General features: G+C 64.0%; 1 protein-coding gene across 1 annotated transcript in view; it reads right to left on the bottom strand.

The window, feature by feature from the left end:
• The window catches only part of BCAS4 (breast carcinoma amplified sequence 4), a 56962-nt gene that overhangs the window by 10197 nt on the left and 29617 nt on the right, over positions 1 to 17148 (bottom strand). Inside the window, exon 4 of the mRNA XM_062204362.1 lies at positions 16301 to 16435. Within this exon, the coding sequence (XP_062060346.1) occupies positions 16301 to 16435 (135 nt within the window). The remainder of the gene's footprint in view (positions 1 to 16300; positions 16436 to 17148) is intronic.

The raw sequence follows: 17148 nt of genomic DNA, 5'->3' as shown, positions 1-17148 counted from the left end.
CCCAAATACAAAGATAAATACGTGAGGTCCTCACAATGCAGCTTACGCCAAGTGCCAAGGAGATGCCACAGCTGACGCACTCTTACGTAACGGGGCATCTGCATCGGTGACCCAGAGCTGGCCTCCACTGCCGCTCGAACCCTCCTGCGTGGAAAGGACAATGCATCCCATTTCACAGATGTGCAAACCAAGGCCCGGCGAGCAGCGGGAATTCTTGGAAGCTGAGCTGGCAGTGGGGAAGCACAGCCCGCGTGGCTGCCCGCGGCCCGGGTCTACAGCTCTGCCTGCTCGACTTCCGGCCACAGTGCCCCCGGCCGCCGCTGCGCGCTGGGCCCACCGCTCCACTGCTGGTCCCGGTGACAGGGGTGATTTCAAACAGGCCTGCCCGTCCCGGGTGGGTGCTGGGCATCCCACGCCGTCACCCACGGAAGACTCCATGGACGAGACCTAGGCCTGGCACAGGGGCAAGTGTGGAGCTGAGGAAATGCCACAGCCGGAGGGAAGAGGCAGCGACTAGAGAGGAATGTGGGGGCCACCAGCAGGTGCACCTGGCAGAGCCGGAGGACAGGGCGGTGGAGGGACGATTCCTCCCCAGCCCGAGCAACAGGGCAGCCAGCCGTACCCAGAGGCCCTGCTCGGCCAGCAGCCTCCGGGTCACCCTGAGACCCCCGGCCTCCTCCGGGGAGGCAGCCTTGGGCCCACATGTGGTCAAGGTCCAGCCCCCAGGTTACAGTCCCCGGAGCCACGCCCCCGGCTGCTGTCACATCAGAGCTGACCTGGGGGCAGCTGGCTCCGCGGGTACAGAGCACAGCGGCCGTCAGCTCCTGGAAGCATGGAGCGAGCACAGCTCCGTCTGCCAGGTTCCGCAAAGGCCGGCCTGGGGCTGCTGTGAGCCCTAAAAACCAGAGCGTCGGGGGCCAGTGCCGTGGCGCAGCCCATAAAGCCACCGCCTGCAGTGCCAGCTCCTGTGTGGGCACCTGTTTGAGACCCGGCTGCTCCACTTCCAATCCAGCTCTCTGCTATGGCCTGGGAAAGCAGCGGAAGATGGCCCAAGTAAGTCCTTGGGTCCCTGCACCCGCATGGGAGACCCGGAAGAGGCTCCTGGCTCCTGGCTCAGGATCAGCGCAGCTCCAGCAGTTGCAGCCAACTGGGAAGTGAACCAGCGGATGGAAGACCCTCCCTCCCCCACCCCCTCTGCTGCCTCTCCTTCTCTCTCTGTGTAACTCTTTTAAATAAATAAATCTTTAAAAAAAGATCAGGGGGTTGGGACGCCTCCTCCGGGCTCCCGCCCAGCCGGCTCAGCACAAGGGCGCTGCAGCAGAGCCCCCCCCCACCGACTGCTGCGGGCTGGGCCCCTGCTCCCCCACTGCAGGCCTGGGGTGGCCGGGGAACCTCTGCCCCACCCGCCCCTTCCCTCAGTCTTGGGTGGCCTCCCAGGCCTGTCCTGCCTGCGACAGCTCCCCGTGGGCCCAGCTTTGCCGCCACTGGCCTTGCCAAGGGGCCCCTGTCACAGAGCCGGTGGCCTGTGCAGGTCTTGTCTGATCAAAGCGTTTTCTCCATCTGGGCCCCCGGGAGTGGGGGGGCTCCAGGTCTAGGGGAAAACACGGGGAGGCAGGAGGTGGAGACAAAGGAGATGACAAGGGGCAGAGCGGAAGAGTCAGGGGACGGGGACTCAGCACAGAAATGGACAGAGAGAACGCGGAGGGAAGTCAAGGCAGTGGGAGAGAAAGTGAGGGAAGTGGGGGGGGGGGGGTCCAGGCAGGCAGAGGAGATGGGGGAGGGGACCCTGAGTGACAGGAGCTGGGGAGGGGACCCTGAGTGACAGGAGGTGGGGAGGGGACCCTGAGAGAGAGGAGGTGGGGGGGGATCCTGGGACAGGAGTTAGGGGAGGGGACCCTGGGACAGGAGGTGGGGGCATCGCTCGCTGCTGTTCAGGCCTCTGCGAGCTAAGGTGGCCAAATCATCATACCTGGCAAAGACTCATGCCCGCTGCCGGCCAGCCCATCCCAAGGAGGGCATGAGTGACAGCACGGGGCGGGGCTCCAGCTCAGACTGCCTGGGACAGAGTCCCGCCTCTGCTCCCCAGCCCTCTCCCTGCCCATGCGCCTGGGAGGCAGCAGACAGTGGCCCAGGTACTTGGGTTCCTGCCACCCCTATGGGAGACGTGGGTGGAGCTCCTGGCTCCTGGCTTCCGCCTGGCCCAGCCCCAACTGTTGCAGGCATTTGATGGAAGAGGTCTCTCTCGCTCCCCCGTCCCCTACCCACCTGTCATGCGCCCTTCAAATAAAAGAAGAGAAGCACAAGGACAGCCTGGAAGACAGCACAGCCGCTGAGCAGACCCCACGGTGCCTTAGGGCAGCCTTCACTTTCTCCCTGGCAACCTCCGACCCAACCCCGGGACCCCAGGGCCAAGCCCTCGGCCTCAGCACGGTGCCAGCCACACCCCTTACTCCCGGCCCAGCTCCTCAGCAGGTCAGTCTGCAGTCCCCTGCCACGGGGACCTCCTGTCTGTCCCGTGTCGCCCCCACCCAAGTCTCCGCCTGCTGCTCAGTGGGCACCTGGTGAGTACCCCAGCGCCTCTCGCTCCCTGGGCCACCTCATTCAGCACGGGTGACTCCAGGCCCAGCCCTAAGTGCCACGCTCAGATCTCCACCTCCTCAGCAAAGCCTGTTGGACACCCTCGATTCACGCAGTAGCTTGGGCAAATCTCTGGGGAATTATGCCGAGTGAGAAAAACCGATCCCCAAAGGTTACAGACCGTCTGCTTCCATTTATAGAACATTTTTGAAATGGCATCTTCAGCAACGGAGGCAGGTGAGTGGCTGCCGGGGGTGGAGAGGCAGGGGTGGGGAGAGGGTGGCTACAGAATCCCAGCAGGGTCGCGACATCGAGACACTCAATGACATAGGACCGCACAGGATGGGGCGCTGTGGCCCGGAACGCATGCGCCAGGAGCACAGCGGAGCCGTGGGAGCCGAGACCGGTGCTGTGTCCCCATGGCCACCTCGCGCCGCCTGCCCTGCCCCGAACCACCTCCCCGTGCTCCTGCTCACAACTGCATCTCGGTTACTGCACTCCCCCGGCTACCGTCCGCCACACCACCAGCCTCTCTCCTCGCACTCAACCTGGTGGCTTCAGTCTCCTGGCCCTGCACAGGTGACATCTCAAGCCCTCCAGGGCCACGTCCTCACACTGGCCTGACCTGAGCAGTCCCTGGCCAGCACTGGCTTGGAGCAAGCCTGTGGAGGGGTGGAGACTCGGCCCCTGGCTTGGGGCCGCAAAGGCGGCCCAGGAAGCATCCAAGGGGTTGGGGCGGGGACAGCCTCCCGACAGTGATGTCTGAAACGGGGGTCCCCAGGCAGAGGACAAAATCAGCCCGAACAAGCCCCGCAGGTCCACACTGGCTCAGTACCCACATCACCCCCACCACAGATGCTCGGCGAACCAGGGACAGGGGACCAGGGCGGGCACATGACTCACCTCTGGGGGCTTGCTGAGAGCCCAAAGCCAAGTCCATGTCCGTGGTCCACACGGCTCAGGGGAATGAGGGTGGGAGTGGAGGCCCGGGCCACAGAGGCCCCCAGATCGGCGCTTTGACAGCCCCCCAAGCCCCCACCCAGCCAGAGCCGCCCGCCCGGAGGGCGTCCCTCCCACAGGGCGGCGGTCTCCTCCTCGGCGCTGTGGCCCTGGCTCTCCGGGCCTCCGTCCCCTCTGGAAATCAGAGAGAGAATGCCCACCTCCCTGGGTGTCTGCCCATGGAATTGCAAAGTGCTCAGCAAACAGCTGGCGCTCAGGAGCACCTGCTAATGTCATTATTATCGTAGCCCCTTGAACTTACATTCTTCGAAAATGCCGCTGTTAGCTCTCGGGCAGCCCAAGTGTACAATTTCACACCCTGCATTTTTAATATTAAACGCATTCCGTTTCGAAACAGGAACACTTAAACTCAATCACCGCCGAGGGAGTCTGTTCCGGAACGGCGTTTCCCACTCACACAAGGCGCCTCAGAAACGCGAGCGCCAGTTCACTGCGGCACAGCAGGTTAGAGCCCCAGCCAGCGGCGCCGGTTCAAGTCCCGGATGCTCCACTTCTGAGCCAGCTCCCTACGAATACCTGGGACAGCGAGTCCCTGGATGCCTGTGTCCATGTGGGACACCTGGAGGAGGCTCCTTCCTGGCTCTTGGCTTCGGATCAGCTCAGCTCCGGCCATTTGGGGAGTGAACCAGCAGATGGAAGACCTCTCTATTTCTACCTCTCTAGGTAGCTCTTTCAAATAAATAAAATACATCTTAAACAAACAAAAACCGCCAAGCACCAGGATATACGGCCCAGCCAGTATGGGGTGCAGCTCATCTGTCACCTGGTGGGCTTGGCTCTTGGTAGGTGTGAGAAGTTAACAGGAGGCCCCGGCAAACACAGACACACAGGCGGCCGAACCCACGAACAGCCTTCTCACCTTGCTCTCCCCCTTCTCCCCTCGGAGCAGCCACAGCCTGATCAACCAACCACCTGCTGTCCCCGCCACCACCATGCACGCAAGCGCATGGAGCAAGGGGCTCACCCTGAGGCCTCTGGAGCCAGGGCCAGGACAGCAAACAGCTGTCAGACCCGGGCAGGAAGGCAGGGGCTGGGTGCCTGAACTCCCCACTCCAGGTCACAGGGGACGCCCAGAACCGGGCTCCTCCCTCTGTTGAAACCCAGCTGGAGCTCCCAGGACTCCCCAAGTAACAGGAACTCTGGCCTCGACTCGGGGGCCTGTGCCAAGGTGTGGTAGCAGCTGGAATAGGCACTGGACAGACACCGCTTAATTAGATGTGGTTTCTCTTCCCAACAGAAAGGTGACCACGAGCAAAGCCAAGTTCAAGTGCTCCCAGGCTCCTTGGGCATCAAAGGGATCGCATTTCTCCAGACGCCCCAGCTGCAGGCAGGGATCCGCCCTGACAGTAGACCTGGAGTCACCTCCCCCCGAACCGGGTCGCACCTGCTGCTTCTCTGCCCAGCCCAAGCTTGTGTCCCCGCGCACCTGCAGCCCAGCAGCTGTCTTGGGCTGGGCTGCTCATGCCAGTGCAGTCCTCGGCCACGCCATGCCCTCGCGCTGGCCCCTCCTGCTCTCTACGACTCCCCTGCCCTCGACCTCTCCTTTCCCATCAGGTGCAGGAGTCAGAGCAGGTGTTCACCCCGTACCGTCGTGGGCACTTCCTGCCCGAGCTGCTCTCTCTTGGCAGCCTCGAGCCCAGGCGGGGCCCAGGCTTGTCCCTGGAGCATCCTTGCACACAAGGCCACACCTGCTGAGTGCTCACCACACACTGAGTGGGTCCCGGAGGCCCCCCCTGTGGGGTAGCACTGATGTCCCAATGAGAGGACAACGTGCCCGTGCACTTGCCCAGCCGGTGGACGGCAGAAGAGCCGGAGGCCTGTCAAGTCCCCTCTGTGCCACGTGGGTGCCACCCAGGCCTGGCCCCTGTCTCCCCCAGGCTGAGGCACAGGTTGGGGGTAGGGGGTGCCCGGGGCCTGGGGGCGGGCAGCATGGTGGCAGCACTGGCGCTTTGCGATGTTGCGTGTGACACAGAAGAGGCAGGGGACAGAGACACAGGCAGAGAGAGACAAGGAAGAGAGCGGTGCAGGTGGGGACACAGAGAGGGAAGAGGGCAATGAACAAGAGGACTCTGGATCCAGGGAGACGGACAGGCCGCACAGACAGTGCGGCACCACGCGGCAGCGGCCAGGGCTGGGAGCCGGCCTGCACCCACAGCCCAGCGGCCGTGCTGGGGAGGGCTGAGGATGAGGAGGGACCCTCAGGGGTGTAAGACACTCCCACGGGTGTACCTGGGTGGGTGTGGCCAGCATCACCTGGGACACGCCCAGCTGCCATCTTGGCCCGGCCAGTGGTTCAGGGGTGTGGGCTGCAGAACCAAGACACCGGGGCCTTTTTTCCCAGCTCTGGAGCCCTCCCACCAGCTGTGGGCAAGTGGCTCTGCCTCCTTCAGTCTCGCTGGCCACAGCGGTAACCGAGCAAGCCAGGAGTGACGCCAGCCCGGAACGCTCCGCACGGTGCCCACGCGGCTCCGGACTCAGTGAATCGGGCGACTCGTTCTCATCTTTGAGCCTCGGCGCCTAGAACAGCACTCGCAGTGGAACAGGAGCTTGAGAGGTCGAGGCACGTACATCCCAATCCACAGGGTTAGAGAACTGCTAACCCATTTCACAGAGGGACAAGTTGAGACTCATTCCAAGTCACAGACCAAGGACTGTGGGACTCCAGAACAGGGCTGTCACTTCTGTCAACCCGATTATCCTGGAAGCTGTCCACACTGAGGAACGAAGGCACTGATCAGCCCCCACCCCAACATCACCCCGGACGGTGCACCTGTGCCCATGGCCCCTAACAAGGGCAAGTTGGCCTCCAACTTCTGGACCATTTTCTTGAGAAGCCGGGGACATAGCTGAACGCCCCATGGTACATAGGACAGTCCCCCATGGCACCGCCGAGCCCTCTGCAGACCCGCAGGAATCTGGTCTACACTCGCTGGCATGGGGGGTGGATTACAACGTCAGAATTTCCCTACAAAGGGTGGCCCGAGGGTGATGGCCTGGTTAGGAAAGGGACCAATGGCGATGGCGGCTGCATCACCACCCAGCGGTCGGGTGAGCCTGAGGGTGTTGGCTGCAAGCTTCAGAAGTTCATGGAAAACCCAGGTTCTCCCCCAACCCCGTGTTTCCATGAACGTCCCAAGCCCCTTTATATTGGGGGGGGGGGTAGAGAGCTTCCCAAACCCCCCTCCCTTGGTGCAGTCCCCAGGGAGAAACCCCTCCTGAGAAATGAGCCGATGGCCAGCACCCCTCCCATCCTAGCTGACGGCCGGCCCCGCCCTGCCCAAAAGGCTCAAATGGCCAGGGGGGGCAGGGAGAGGCAGCTGCCCAGCCACCATCACCCACCTGGAAGAAACAGCTACCTCAGCAGCCGGGGTTGGCGGGGTTTGCACCCCCAGAGGGCACAGGGCAGCTGCCACGCACATGGGGCGGGGAGGCTGGGCAGAGCGTGGCCACCTCGCAACGGCGAGGCCACCGCTGCCTGCTCACTCAGCGCCGGTGCTGGAGGCCAAGCCTGCTCTGTGACCTCCCTCCCTCCCTGGTCTCTCTGCCCGCCCCCCAACAGCAAACAGGCAGGGACGCCGACCCCGGGGAAGGCTCTGCACTTGGCCGTGTGCTCTGGCCCCACGCGAGAGGGCTTTGAGCCGCTCAGCTGTGCTCAGTGGATTTCACATAAAACACTGCGCCCTCTCCTCTTTACCCACGCGCCAGCTCGGGCCACTCTGGGTCTGTGTCTCCGCCTGGTGTGGGGCGCATCTGCCTGTCCCGCTGCCCAAGTCCCCACCCGGCCACTTTGCCTCCCTCAGGGCCCCGACCTCACCCCAAGGAGCTCTAGAGTTCTGACCCCTGGAGCTTGAAGAATGGGGGGCTCTGGGCTGAAAGGGGCCAGCCCTGCAGTGCCGGCGTCTCATATGGTTCGAGTCCCGGCTGCTCCACTTCCCATCCAGCTTCCTGCTGGGAAAGCAGCAGATGAGCTGTTCCTGGGCCCCTGCACCCATGAGGGAGACCCGGATGAAGCTCCTGGCTCCTCCTGGCTTTGGCCTGGCCCAGCCCTGGCCATTGTGACCATTTGGGGAGTGAACCAGTGAGTGGATGGTCTCTCTAGCTCTAACTCCGCCTTTCAAAAAATAAATCTTTAAAAGAAAAGGCGGGGGGCAGCCCTGGGTGCCTGAGTTTCCTCACCTGTAATGTCGGGATGGGGACAGCACCTACATCAGAAGTGGGCGGAGCTAGGTAAGGCATCCTCTGCCACCTTAGAGCGAGCCCAGGACACCTGCTGTCACCTGCATGGTCGTGGAGGTGGGTGCTCCTGGGGCACAGGTCACAGGGGAGATGCCTCCTTTCCCTGGAGAAACCTGCAGTCTAGGGGAGCCACAGGTGACATGTGGACAACTCCCCGAGATGAACCAGTCCGTGGACAGCCCAGAGGAACACTGCCTGGGGAAACCCTGGCAGCTTCCCGGAGGTGGCGTCTGACCAGAGTCTTGCCAGACAGGGAGCAGGCATGGGGGCCAACACGTGCAAAGGTCACCGGCAGTGTCCCCCACCCCAAGGATGGCTGGGCTCAATGGGGCCTTGATAGGCAGAGCATGGGGTGGTCACTGTGGTCACAATTCTGTTGTAGCACAGTGTTGGAAGGATTGCCAGGTGTGGCCCACACGTTGGGGTCCTTCCAGGGAGTTCTCAACAAACAGCACCCCCAAAAACCTGCATGATCTCAGGATCTTCCTCCCCTTTCACCCCCAAAATCTTAGCAAAGATGCAATGCTTAAAAAACACTAGTTGGTCCCAAATCTGCCGGGCAAGAGCCCTCGGTCCCTCCCCCAACATCAGCCACCAAGCACTTCCAGTGAGACCAACCGGCGGGGGTGCGGGCCCAGGAACAGCCATAAGCCAGTCGAGGGGGCTGCAGCCCCGCAGGTCTCGGTGGCATTGGCCGTGGGCTGCATCTCAGAACCTCCTGTCCCTGTGTTCGGGTCTCACTCTGCCTCCCCCGCTGAGAGCACGCCCCCTCCAGGGGCTGCTGCAGGCACAGGGGAGGTGCCCGGGGGCACAGGGTGGGCAGGGACGCCCAGCCTGGCACCACGGACTCCTACAGGGGCCCGGGCAAGGCAGTTCCACCCCCGGCCTCCACCGCCTCCCTCCTCCCAGCTCTCTGCCTGGAGCTGCCACTGGAGAAGCCAGCAAGGCTGGCAAGGGCCACAGCCGCCTTCAGCACGTCCGGGGTTGACTCCTGAACACCCGCCGTGCGCTGGATGTCCCCGGGCAGGCGCTGAGCACGGCGGCGTGGCCAGACAGAGGCTGGGCAGTGGCGCACCCAGACCCTTGCTTTTCCAGGAGAAGACAGAGTACAGATTCCTACGTGAAATTTGCTTTTTAAAATGCCAGCAACTACAGGAGGTATCCATGGAGACAGTGGGCAGTCTAGCGGTTAAGATGCTGGTTAAGGGTCGGCGCCATGGCATACCAGGTAAAACCATCGCCTGGAGCATTGGCATCAGTTATGGGCACCGGTTCAAGTCCCAGCTGCTGCTCTTCGAGCCAGCTCTCTGCTATGGCCTGGGAAAGCAGTAGAAGATGGCCCAAGTGCCTGGGCCCTTGCACCCAAGTGGGAGACCTGGAGGAAGCTCCTGGCTCCGGATCGGCACAGCTCCAGCTGTTGCGGACATTTGGGGAGTGAACCAGTGGATGGAAGACCTCTCTCCCTCTCTCCCTCTCTCTGCCGGTGCCTGCACTTGCGCCCTGTGTGTCCAGGCTCCACTCTCCCCTGAAGCCATCCCCAGGGCTCTGCTGGCCCCGGGTGCAAACGCACAGGGGGACCGGGCAGCCCAAAGGCCCTCCCCAATGCGCAGGAGGCGGGAGTTGGTCCCTGCTGGCTCTCACATCAGCCAAGAGTCTTCCTTGGAAAGCACCACAATGCTCCCCCTCGGAAAAATCAGTCAAAATGACCCCTTGCGGACGAGATGTTTCGGCTCAGGCGAAAACAGTGGTTTACAACAAATCGGCAAAGCTGCTCCACGCCTCTGGGCCACCTGCTTTGGCCTTCCGCCTGGGGGCCCCGGCCCTGTCCCTCGCTTTCCCTTCCCGCTGCCTGGAACCACTTCCAGGGCAGGCACTGGGCTGGGCTGGCGGCCTCGCCCCCAGGCAGGGTCTCCGGGGTCTCCCAGACACCAGCCCAGGAGCCCTGAGCCCCTCACCTGGGGCCTCTTCTCTCTTCAGTGACTGGCCAGGGGCCCTGAGACCCTGCACGGTGAGCATTCCGCGCGTGAGATGTTCCCAGGAAGCAGGACACGCTCCTAGGTGGGAAGCCTGCAGCGGGGCGGGCGGCCCCCCGTTACCCCACAGCAGCAAGACGCCGCGGACCCCGAGTGCCAGCCCAGCACGGCACTCCCCTGCTCTACACCCGACCATGGCTCCCGCTCGCCTTCAGGGCAGTGTTAAACCCCCTGCAGGCTGAGAGACCCTACTGCCCCTGCCCTCATCTCCCTCGGGCTCACCCACGGGACCGCGACTCCATGAGCAGAAGGCGCAGTCACACCCAGCGGCTTCGCACCCGCAGACCCTCCTGCCGTGAGCACCTGTCCCCCGACTCCGGACTGCACATTAGGGGGCCTTCCACCGAGGCCAGCCTAGGGCCCCCTTTACAAACAGTTCTCGGGCCAGCGTTGTGGTGCAACAGGTATAGCCTCCACCTGCAGCGCCAGCATCCCACACAAGTGAGCAGAGATTCGAGTCCCAGCTGCTCCATTCTGATCCAGCTCCCTGCTAATGCACCAGAGAAAGCAGCGGAAGATGGCCCAAGCACTTGGGCCCCTGCACCTGTGAGGGAGACCCAGATGAAGCTCCAAGCTCCTGGCTTCAGCCTGGCCCAGCCCTGGCCATTGCAGCCATTTGAGTACTGAACCAGCAGATGGATACATGGAAGGGAACTCCCTCTCCCTCTCCCTCTCCCTTTCTCTGTGTAACTCTGTTAAGTAAATAAATAAATCTTGAAAGGACGGACAGAGAAGCAGCTCTTGGCTGAATTTTCCTGGAATCTGGTCGCCGTCTCCGTTCTCCCACCAGACACGAGCTCCCTGAGACAGACCCCAGGGCTCTCTCACGAGATGACACGTGACACAGACGAGAAACCCTCTGCATGCCCACCCAGGTGACCACGTAGATCACTTAACCGCTCTCTGCCTCACATCCTCACCTGCACAGTGGGAACAAAAATGGCATCTGCCTTGGGGGAGGCTGTAAGGGCGGAGGGGAGGAGGACGGAAGGGGGGAGGAGGACGGAGGGGGGGGAGGAGGACGGAGGGGGGGGAGGAGGACGGAGGGGGGAGGAGGACGGAGGGGGGAGGAGGTCGGAGGGGGGAGGAGGACGGAGGGGGGAGGACAGAGGGGGGAGGAGGATGGAGGGGGGAGCAGGACGGAGGGGGGAGGAGGACAGAGGGGGGAGGAGGACGCGGGGGGGGAGGAGAACGGAGGGGGGCAGGATGGAGGGGGGGAGGAGGATCGAAGGGGGGAGGAGGACGGAGAGGGGAGGAGGATGGAGGGGGGAGGAGGATGGAGGGGGGAGGAGGACAGAGGGGGGAGGAGGACGCAGGGGGGGAGGAGAACGGAGGGGGGCAGGATGGAGGGGGGGAGGAGGATCGAAGGGGGGAGGAGGACGGAGAGGGGAGGAGGATGGAGGGGGGAGGAGGACAGAGGGGGAGGAGGATGGAGGGGGGGAGGAGGACGGAGGAGGGCAGGATGGAGGGGGGGAGGAGGACAGAGGGGGAGGAGGACGGAGAGGGGAGGAGGACGGAGAGGGGAGGAGGATGGAGGGGAGAGGAGGACGGAGGGGGGAGGAGGACAGAGGGGGGAGGAGGATGGAGGGGGGAGGAGGACAGAGGGGGGAGGAGGACGCAGGGGGGGAGGAGAACGGAGGGGGGCAGGATGGAGGGGGGGAGGAGGATCGAAGGGGGGAGGAGGATGGAGAGGGGAGGAGGATGGAGGGGGGAGGAGGACAGAGGGGGAGGAGGACGGAGGGGGGGAGGAGAACGGAGGGGGGCAGGATGGAGGGGGGAGGAGGATCGAAGGGGGGAGGAGGATGGAGAGGGGAGGAGGATGGAGGGGGGAGGAGGACAGAGGGGGAGGAGGACGGAGGGGGGAGGAGAACGGAGGGGGGCAGGATGGAGGGGGGGAGGAGGATCGAAGGGGGGAGGAGGATGGAGAGGGGAGGAGGATGGAGGGGGGAGGAGGACAGAGGGGGAGGAGGACGGAGGGGGGGAGGAGAACGGAGGGGGGCAGGATGGAGGGGGGGAGGAGGATCGAAGGGGGGAGGAGGATGGAGAGGGGAGGAGGATGGAGGGGGGAGGAGGACAGAGGGGGAGGAGGACGGAGGGGGGAGGAGAACGGAGGGGGGCAGGATGGAGGGGGGAGGAGGATCGAAGGGGGGAGGAGGACGGGGGGGGAGGAGAACGGAGGAGGGCAGGATGGAGGGGGGAGGAGGATCGAAGGGGGGAGGAGGACGGAGGGGGGAGGAGGACGGAGGGGGGAGGATGGAGGGGAGGAGGAGGACGGAAGGAGGAGGAGGACAGAGGGGGGGAAGACGGGAGGGAGCACGGGGGGGAGGACGGGGGGGAGGAGGACGGAGGGGGCAGGAGGACGGAGGGGGGGAGGACCGGGGGAGGAGGATGGAGGGGGGAGGAGGACGGAGGTGGGGAGGATGGAGGGGGGAGGAGGATGGGGGGAGGAAGATGGGGGGGGAGGACAGAGGGGGGAGGACAGAGGGGGGAGGACAGAGGGGGGAGGAGGATGGAGGGGGGAGGAGGACGGAGGTGGGGAGGAGGATGGCAGGGCTGGCTCTGTGCCCCCTCCCACACCGACCGCCCTGCCCTGGGCAGGTGGCTGGCCCCATCCTGGCCACTCCATGAGGTGGGAGCGAGGCTGGCTCTCCAGACCCCCCAGTGCCCTTAAACCCTGGGCCAGGAGCCTCCTTCCGAGAGTTCCAGAACTTTTCTTCTTGTTTATCACTTCTCAATATTTTCCTTGGTATTTATTTATTGAGAGAGAGACCAAGCTCCCCAGCACTGGTTCACTCTCCCAGTCCCCCAGCGGCCAGCACTGGGCCAAGAGGAAGCCAGGAGCCAGGCATGGGGCGCAGGTCTCTCCCGTGGGGGGCAGGAGCCCAGCCGCTCGAGCCCTCGCCGCTGCCTCCCCGGTCCACACGAGCAGGAAGTGGCGATCAGGAGCCAGAGCCAGGGCTCAGAGCCCGGTGCCCAGGTGTGGGATGCAGGTGTCCACAGCCAGCACCTTCACCATGCCGCTCTCTCCCCCCTCTCATCGCCACCGCATTGGAGCGGCCGTTTGTCCAGGCAGAGCCTCTCACGGAGGCGGCAGTGCCCGTGCCGGCTGACAGCTACGCCCCTGAGGCTCATGGGACTGAGCCTGACTGCTGCTCCAGCCCGTGAGAAGGGGGGGTGCCGGGAACACCCCCTAAAAGGCCCCTCCATGGCTGCAGGGGCTGAAGGCGGTGGCCTCTCCCTCCTGGGCCCCACGAGGGTGTCCCCATGACTCCCGTGACTTCCCAGAGGGTTGCGGGGAGTGGCGGGGCCCCCACAAAGGGCGTGGCCGCCCTGCAGGCACAGGACTCCACACCAACGTTCCCACAGGGCTGGCCTGCCCCAGGCCTCTGCTCTGCAGACAGGCGCTGGGCCAGGGACAAGGAACCTGGGGTTCCAGGAGCAGGCAGCCCCGGGGCAGCTCTGACCAGCGTCCTGGCTGCCTGTGTTGGGGAAGCGCTGGCCACCCCCCACAGGGGCAAGCGGGTCCTGGGGGAAAGAGCAGAGCAAAACCCCAGCCTCGTGGGCCCTGCAGGTCTAGGCAAAGCGCCAGGAAGCCCAGACAAGGGCTGGGTGTCGCTCCTGCCTCAGAACCCCCGCCTCTCGGAGGTGGACCAAAGCGTCCACCCCAGGCAGTCGCTCAGGGGAACTGAAATGAGGTGGCACAAAGCCCCAGCATTGGGGAAACCCAGAAACGGCCATCTGGGTGCCCGCCAGGACTGCCTCCCCCAGGCGGCAGACACTGGGGACACCGGGGACACACAGGGCACGCAGCGACACGGCAGGGGCCGAGTGCCAGCCTGTGCCCAGCACAGGTTCCAATCCCAACACCACCACCGAGGGGCAAGCTGTTTAACCCCCAGTGCCTCAGTTTCCCGATCTGTAGAAGCGCGACAAGGACCAGGCTGACCTCACAGGGCAGGGAAGGGGTGGGGGAGCCGCCTGCAGACTTGGCCCCAGAGTGAGCCGGGGCAATCGGGATTCCAGGAGGCCCCTCCAGCCGAGAGCAGCTGCAGCCCAGGAAACCATAGGGCTGTGCACGCGTGTGCACACATGCACCTGTGCCACCTCCCCCGGACAAAGCCCTCGTGGGGCCAAGATCAACAGCCCGGGTAGCGGGATGACTCACCAGCGCAGGCCGGGACGCACTTCCTGGAACAAGTCACCGCAGGTAGGCAGGCCGGGGGCCTCTGCAAGGCTCAGCACAGCCCGGCGTCTGCGGCAGCCGAGAGCGCGGGCCCCAGCCTGCCCTGCCGGCACCTGTGGCCGGGGTATCCTGCAGCGGCAGGCGGGGGCCGGTGTAGGAAACCCCGCTGCAGGCCTGACCCCAGGCAGCGACTCTCACCCCCCGAGGCCCCATCTCAGGACAACCGTGCAGCTCAGACAAAGGGGCAGAGGGCAGAGGGCAGAGGGCAGAGGGCAGCACCCACTGTTGGCATCCTTGATGTGGCCACAGTGACCACAGGGCCCTGTCCTTTGAAAGCCATCAGCGGGCAGAAGCCGGAGCCCCGGGCCACCTAACTCTAGCGGGGACACAAAGGAAGCAGTGGCGACTTCACTGTGGGTGGCAGCAGACAGTCCTGGGGGGGGGGGTCACGGCTCAGGTACCTGGGCCCCTGCCACCTGCATGGGAGACGCGCACGGAGTTCCCAGCTCCTGGCTTTGGCCTGGCCCAGCCCCAGGCAGTGTGAGCATTTGGGGAGTGAGAAAGTGGATGAGAGATCCTTCTATCTCTCTGCCTCTCAAATAAATTCCAAAAATCAAGAAACAAAACAAAAGGAAGGTGGAGAGCTTGCGTTTGCCCGGACAGAGGAAATCCCAGAAGGCTTCTCATAGGGGGTGGCATTCGTTTGGGCTCTATGGTATCAATAAGAGTGCCTCCCTGGCCTTAGATCAACCGCTCACCTGCAGGCAGGCAGCAGAGCAGCCCATGCTGCCAGCGAGAAAAGAGGGAGGCGGGGCCAGAGTGGACGGCACACGGCCAAACACCCACGTCTCAGATAAAGCACGCCACGCGGTCCAGCCTGTCCTGAGCACCACCACAGACTGCAGAATTCACCAGCTGTTCCCTGCTGCCCGGGATGACGTCACCGCCCAGCGCACAGACCACCGGGAAAAGCAAGAAGTCCACGCGCACCAAATGCCCAACGTGGCCCCCGGAACACAGACAGCAGCCATGTGGGTGTGAGAAGTGGGGACCATGGGGTCATGGAGGCACACAGCAGAGGAGGCCATGTCAGAGGCAGGACAGGTGCTGGGGGCGCTGGGCCCCTTTATCTCCCTGAGCCTCGGTCTCCTTAGCTGTAAAATGGGGCAATGGCAAAAGCAGTTTCCTCAGGAGACTTCGGAGAGAACTTAGTGCCAGGTAGCAGCACTGTGCCGGGGCCTGATGTACACCTGACTAATCACCAAGCCCCGAGCCAGGACTCAGCAGGGCCACCACCTGCAGCCGGATCATCAGGGCGAGGGGGAGGGGTTGGCCTGCCACTGTAGGATTTTTAAAAAATTTTTTCCCCTACAAATTAGAAAGACAGAGAGAGACAGAGACAGAGAGCGCGCGCACGCACTCTTCCACCTGCTGGTTCACTCCCCAAACATCCGTAACAGCCAGGGCTGGGCCAAGCCCCTGAATGGCAGGGACCCCCCTACCCGAGCCGACACGCGCTGCCCGCCAGGCTGTGCATCAGCGGAAGCAGAAGAGGGACTCGAACCGAAGCTCTCTGATGTGGGCTGCAGGGCTCCCAGGAGGCAGCTCAACCCGCTGCGCCCCGCACCTGCCGGGCAGCGTAGGGTGTTCACTAGCCCGAGGGCTCCCCCACCAGATGACGCCCACCCCCAGCGGTGACAGCCAAAATGGCCCCAGACAGTGCCCATGTCCCTGGGACACGGGGATCAGCAGGTCAGGGCTGGGCGACAGGTGCGCCCTGAACAACGAAGGTCTCCAGCGCAGGCTCCACGTGGCCTCCGCTTTCCATCAGCAAAAGGGACACAGCGGTCCCCGGGGTGGGGGGCACAGGGACCCCCAGAGAGCAGAGGAGACGTGGGAAGGAGAGGCTTCTGCCGGCCACAGAGGGTCGCGAGCAGCCCGGACGCCCGCTCCACCTGCCTGGCTCCTCCGGTCAGCTGGGGGCTGACTCACGCCACAAGGACCTGGCCGAGACCCTGGCCAGGGTGCTTAGGTATGCGAGGATGGACGGGAGGGCGGTAGCCCCGAGGACCATGGACTTTGGCAAACAGTAGGTGCTCAATGAGTGGGGGATTAGTATGAACAGTCACAGGCAGCTGGCTCCGCCCACGGTGCCCCGCCCCCATTGCTGCTTCTCCAGAGGCTGGGGCCTGGGGCGGGGCTGGGGCAGGGACGGGGAGAGGCCCCGCCCCTTGGGGGGCTGCATACTCACGTTTCTGAAGGAGGGGAGCCCCGCGGCGCCCAGCCACCTCCGCAGGGCCTGGGGGAAGGCCCCGTGGTCCCGCTCAGCCTGAAGCACGTGGGCCTCCAGGAAGGCGACGTGGTGCCCGACCATCTTGACAAAGGCCTGGCAGAGACACAGAGGACATGAGGCCACACAGGCCATGGCCGGGGCACCGTCCTGCCCAGGCCCCGGGGGCGCTGCCGTCCACCCCGCACCCTACTCCGCGGGCGCCCCTCGGCCCGTCCACAGTCCCAGCTCCCAGGGACGGCCTGGCCGAGTCCCTCACTCTGTCTTTCAGAATAGAACACTCAAGGCTCAGAGAGGTTGAGTGACAGCCCAGGGCCACACAGCCAGGAAGCGGAAGAGGTACCCCAGGCACCCCCACCCATTGCTCCAAGCTCTCTGTATTGAAAACACAGAGTCTTTAGAAATTGCCCCGATGCTCGCTTTCCATAAACAAGCAGGTGAAGGGGCTCGGCGGGGACCGAGGTGGGGACTGAGGTGGGCGAGACCAGGTGGTCCAGGCCCCAGGGGGCTGCTCAGCTTCCAATTTAAACAAAGAAACTCTGGAGCCCACATCTCTGAGAATCCAGGTCCTACTGTTAGGTAGGAAGCCAGAAATTCCATGTGTGTGTGTGTGCGTGCAAAGGAAAGCTCCCAGGAGAATCTCTCTCCTCAGGACCAGATGGGTTCCCTGACCTGATGACATGGGCAATACAACCTCTCAGCCGCCCTAAAGGAAGCCCCTCTGCTCTGCCCGGCCCCAGCAAATCTGGGGAGGAATTTGCCAATTTTCTCCCACCAAACCCTTCCGCCAAGACTCCCCATCCTTTGTC

The sequence above is a fragment of the Lepus europaeus genome, chromosome 10, assembly GCF_033115175.1.
Source record: "Lepus europaeus isolate LE1 chromosome 10, mLepTim1.pri, whole genome shotgun sequence".
NCBI classification, from domain to species: Eukaryota; Metazoa; Chordata; class Mammalia; order Lagomorpha; family Leporidae; genus Lepus; species Lepus europaeus.
The sequence above is the reverse complement of the archived record's forward strand: the minus strand, read 5'-3'. Positions and strand labels throughout refer to the sequence as shown.